The 5,098-nt window shown below is 47.2% G+C and overlaps 1 protein-coding gene across 1 annotated transcript; it reads left to right on the forward strand.

The window, feature by feature from the left end:
- The first annotated feature begins 329 nt into the window (after positions 1-329).
- On the forward strand, positions 330-782 carry LOC116629497 (histone H3.1-like). Its single transcript, XM_032399771.1, has one exon. The coding sequence runs from the start codon at positions 347-349 to the stop codon at positions 755-757; it is 411 nt and encodes a 136-aa protein (XP_032255662.1). The 5' UTR covers positions 330-346; the 3' UTR covers positions 758-782.
- The last annotated feature ends 4,316 nt before the right edge of the window (positions 783-5,098 follow it).

Consider the following 5,098-nt stretch of genomic DNA (forward strand, 5'->3'; position numbering starts at 1 on the left):
TCCCCATATTATATGGAAAAGGGGAAAGGACTGAAATTTAAGGACACTTTAGGCTCTGACTTCACAGATTCTAGGTCCGATTCCTTTTCACTGGTGGAATCTTAACGTTTTGGTTGAAAACAGTAAACTTAGGGTGGAGTATAGCCATAATTTTTTCCTATAAAAATAGGAAACAAAAATAAAAGCAAGCGTGGAAAACAAAACCGACTCAGATGAGGATTGGATTGGGAGCCAATCAGGTTACTCCTGCGACAGCTCTGACCAATCAGGAGGGGCTCATGAGTATAAAGTCCGGTCCCCACACCAACTCGGCAGTCGCTGGTTTTCGCAGCGCGAGTGTCCGGCCATGGCCCGCACGAAGCAGACGGCCCGCAAGTCGACCGGCGGCAAGGCCCCGCGCAAGCAGCTGGCCACCAAGGCGGCCCGCAAGAGCGCGCCGGCCACCGGCGGCGTCAAGAAGCCGCACCGCTACCGGCCCGGCACGGTGGCCCTGCGCGAGATCCGGCGCTACCAGAAGTCCACCGAGCTGCTGATCCGCAAGCTGCCGTTCCAGCGGCTGGTGCGCGAGATCGCGCAGGACTTCAAGACCGACCTGCGCTTCCAGAGCTCGGCCGTCATGGCCCTGCAGGAGGCGTGCGAGGCCTACCTGGTGGGGCTCTTCGAGGACACCAACCTGTGCGCCACCCACGCCAAGCGCGTCACCATCATGCCCAAGGACATCCAGCTGGCGCGCCGCATCCGCGGGGAGAGGGCCTGAGCCACACGGTCCGCCCGCTCCTTCACAAAGGCTCTTTTCAGAGCCACTTCCCGTTTTCACGGAGAGTGGCTGTTGTACTACTGGTTGGGACAGTCCGAGCTTAGTGGGACAGGCAAGGACGGTGGGGGAAGGGATGCCGCGATCTTCTCTAGCAACTGCAGCATCCCCCCTTTCTGCGATTGGTGTAGGTTGGGAAGGCCCCGCCTGTACTCGCTCCTCAAGGAAGCCGTTCCCGAAGAGGCAGCTAATGTTTAAAGGCCGCAGTGTCTACAGAGTCACCCCTTGGTCCCTTGAGTAATCCAGATGTCAAGAAAGAAAGCCACCACTCGGAGGGAAGGCACTTTACCAAGTAGAGTAAGCTTCAGAGCATATATAATCGGTACCTCCTGGCCCCACCCCTGAGCTGACTCTGGGAGCAGAGTTGTGTAACTGTGCTCCCCAAGTGCATGGAAGAGCACCTTGCACGTTTTAGTTGCTCCGTAGAGTTGGCTCATTGGATCTGTCCCAGTTCTCAGGAGGTGGGGAGTGCGTCCAGGTTAAAGTCAGGCAGTGCTGGGGTTTTGCCTAGGATCTAGCAGGATTTTCGTACTGACACTCAGTGTGTCCTCCACAACTCCAAGAAGGAACAAAATGCTGGAATTTGGCTGCAGCCCTAGCTCTGTTTACCAAGAAAATGAGCTAGTATTCAGACTATTTTTCTCTTGAGAATTGAATTTCTCCGTGTTTAGCACTAACATCTGGTAACTACGGGATAAAGCTCTGAAATGTTTATTCTCTTTCACACCCATTCGAAGATACTGTAACATCAGCCAAGTGGCCCCCTGGTTCTTTGCCAGCTTCCAGGAGCCTGGTAATGGAGAGTGTGCATGCGGAGCCAACTACAGGCAGCCCGACCTCAGTATCTGGTTGCTGAGGCCTGGACACCCATCACCTGACATAATGGTGACTTCCCTGGGGGACAAGCCCCAGTGAGACCATTTGGGGTAATGCCCCTACTGCACTTGACCATTATCCCTTACAGGACACTTCAGACATGTTCCCCAAAATTTCATGTGAATCTAAGTTCTAAAAGTCAAGTTTTGCCCCATTTTCTCTCCCCATAGAACATGCATGTCCTAAGGTCAAGATTTTTCTCATACTGTTTACTGTCATATCCCTAGAACAGTAAAAGCCTGATACACAGCAGGTGCTCATTAAATTCTAGTTGAATGAATGTATGGTTAATTTGCTGTCTTTTAGACACAAGATAGCTCCCACTCGGCCATAGGTAGTCCCTGAGTGCTTTACACCTTCCATCCTAGATGCTTTTCATCACCACTGTCTCGATTCCCATGGTGAGCAGATAAAACACTGACAACAATTATATAAAGCTTTACAGTTTCCGAAGTATATTTACATATCTCTTTGTATATGGAATTGACAACAGCTGGGGTTTAGACAGGGCCTATCCATACACTCTCACTAGCTCTAGAAGAGTTTATCTTTTCCAAAAGTATCCAAGTATTAGGGGATAAAGCTGGTTGATCTGTTTAGAATTCTTTCTTTAAGCCCTAGGATGGAAGAAGATCTGATGAGCCTCCAATGGCTGTAGGAAAATAAAGGAGAATTAGTTTAAAACAAAACAAAACAAAAAACTAGGGGCAGGGAAGCCTATTTTCCTTGAAGTGAAGAGGCCAGGGCAGAAGCTAGGTTCTTATGTTTTCTAGCTCCTCAGAAAGGACATCTGCTGGGATTCGGGAGTCTATGGATCAGTAAGGATATATTCTATTTGAAGGCTAAGTTTGGACCTAGAAAAGGTGGTTTTAGGACATGTTCAAAAATTCTTTGATACGCTTACCTTCAAGAAAATGGAGCCTAATTCCTTTCCCCTCGAGTTAGGGCTGGATTTAGGTACTGGCTTCTAGTGAATCGGACAAAGCCAATGGCCCGAAGTCAAAGTGACAGAGACCTACTTTGGAGGCTAGCTCACAGGAGGTAGTATTTCCTGCCTGTTCTCTCTCTCAGGCCACTTGGTCTGGGGGGCCCTGGCTGCCATGTTGCGTGGACACTCAGGCAGCCCCGTGGAGAGGCCCACTCGATACTAAACCGATGCCTTCTCCAGCAGTCCGGGAAGAACTACCAGTAGCCATGGAGTGAACCATCTCCAGCCCCAGTCAAGCCTCGGGTGACCATAGCCCCTGTGGACAGCTTGACTCTTCCTGAGAGACCCTGAACCAGACCACCCAGCTAAACCACCGTCTGTTTCCTGGCCTTCTGAAGCCGTGGGAAATAATAAATTCATTGTTTTAAGCTGCCAAGTTTTTTTTTTGGGGGGGGGGGAAATTAATAAAAAAAAAAAAAAAAAAGGAAAAAAAAAAAAAAAAAAAGAGGAATAGTTAAGAGTCACCCGATGGACTCCACTAGTCTAGATGAGATGACCACATCCCACAGCTCTGCCCCTCACCATCGGGACAGCTGGACTCACAGGAGCTTGCCTTAGTCCCTGTGGCGTTAGCGGCAGGGTTTTCTCGTGCCGCTCTCCAGAGAGGCCGGAGACCAGCTTTGTGCTGCTGGCTTAGAGGGGACGACGCCTTTGGTTGCGCATAAGGCTGTTTGAAGGTGTGCATCTGGGGGGTGACCTCTAGCTACAGACTTTGAAGGCCTGGGGTGTAGTGTTGGTGCAGGTGGGCTAGACAACAGCCGAATCCTCTCTCTCTCACTAGTGATCTCTCTCTTTCCCTCTTTGTTGGAAAACTACCTGTCTGAGGTACCATTTCTAATGGTCCGACATACTAGTTAAGGAAACCATTAGAAGTTTTTATTCTGTGACTCGCCTTTTTCCAGATCCCACAGCAGTATAGACTAGCAGTCACGTAGATTATAAGTTATTTTAGTTGCCATTTTCCTTAATAATGAAATGGATACTTTATTTCCTCAAAAGATTGCATTAAAGATTAAATGTGGCAATATATGAAACTGTAGGAGAATACCCCAGAGAATGTATTAAGTGCACAATAAATACTCAGTAAACCTAATTTCATCTCAGAATCCTAGTTTGGTATGTCTCTTGTAACATTGAGGAAATACGCCCCAAATCCTCTGATAAGATTAGATTGAGGAGTCAGTCATTCTTGTCATTGGTTGAGATTTGGGAAATGATCCAATTTGATCAGTCACACATTAGCAAGTCATGTCATTTCTGCTAGTGGCCAGTCTTATTTCTTGGAAGATTTCTCTTAGTTTCTGTCTCACAAGGTGAAGCTTTCAAAACGTGTCTTCCAATTCTGGAAAGTACTTGGAGCACAAGAACTATTTCTGTTTAGGGGGGCAGGGAAGAAGTTGAAAAATTAGATGAGAACAAATGCTTCTAGAATGGCCCATCCCCCAGTCCCTCCAAAGGGTAGAAGCCCTGAGAGGATATCAAGCAGGAGAGCAAGAAAAGTCACCAAGAATTCATTAGGAATGAAGTTTAGGGGCCGCCTGGGTGGCTCAGTTGCTTAAGCGTCTGCCTTCAGCTGAGGTCATGATCCCAGGGTCCTGGGATCGAGCCCCGCATTGGGTTCCCTGCTCAGTGGGGAGTCTGCTTCTCCCTCTGCCTCTCCCTCTACCTCTCCCCCTGCTTGTGCTTGCTCTCTTTCTCTCTGACAAATATATAAATAAATAAAATCTTTTAAAAAAAAAGAAGCTTAGAGTGTGCTCACTCTGCAGTGGGATATATTGCCAAAAGTCTCTCCCACCAATGTGGTGGTTCTCGTGATGAAAGAGGTTCTTAAATGTAAAAAAAATGAATTTTTTAATATCTCTTTGCCAATGATAAGGTATCTGATCTGGACAAGATTAGAAATAGTGTACTTCCTTAGATGGAAACTGGTAGAAAGTACATTTAAAATTTTTCACCTGAGAAGAGGGTTTATAGGAATGATAGTTCTGTGTAAGAAAATATGCCTTTAGTGTATCAGTTTATTGCCTATCTTGAAGGGAAAAAAGTCTGGTTTTAAATGGAGACACTTTAGGGGCACCTGGGTAGCTCAGTCGTTAAGCATCTGCCTTCAGCTCGGGTCATGATCCCAGGGTCCTGGGATCCAGCCCCACATCAGGCTCCCAGCTCAGCGGGGAGTGTGCTTCTCCCTCTCCCTCTGCCCCTCCCCCTGCTTGTGCTCTTTCTCTCTCTGTCAAATGAATAAATAGAATCTTTAAATAAATAAATAAGTAGATAAATAAATGGAGACAGTCGAATGGCTGCCAATTATATGAAGAATTTTTAATCTTCACTTGGTAATCAGATAAATGTAAATTAAAATAATGAAATACTGGGCAACACCCATCAAATTGGTAAAATCAGAAAGCTGGATGTAATCATGT

This window comes from Phoca vitulina, unplaced genomic scaffold, assembly GCF_004348235.1.
Source record: "Phoca vitulina isolate PV1807 unplaced genomic scaffold, GSC_HSeal_1.0 scaffold1164, whole genome shotgun sequence".
NCBI classification, from domain to species: Eukaryota; Metazoa; Chordata; class Mammalia; order Carnivora; family Phocidae; genus Phoca; species Phoca vitulina.

Bases quoted from the DNA above. Each gene is read 5' to 3' on its own strand.
- LOC116629497 (XM_032399771.1), top strand. From the start codon at position 347: ATGGCCCGCACGAAGCAGACGGCCCGCAAGTCGACCGGCGGCAAGGCC.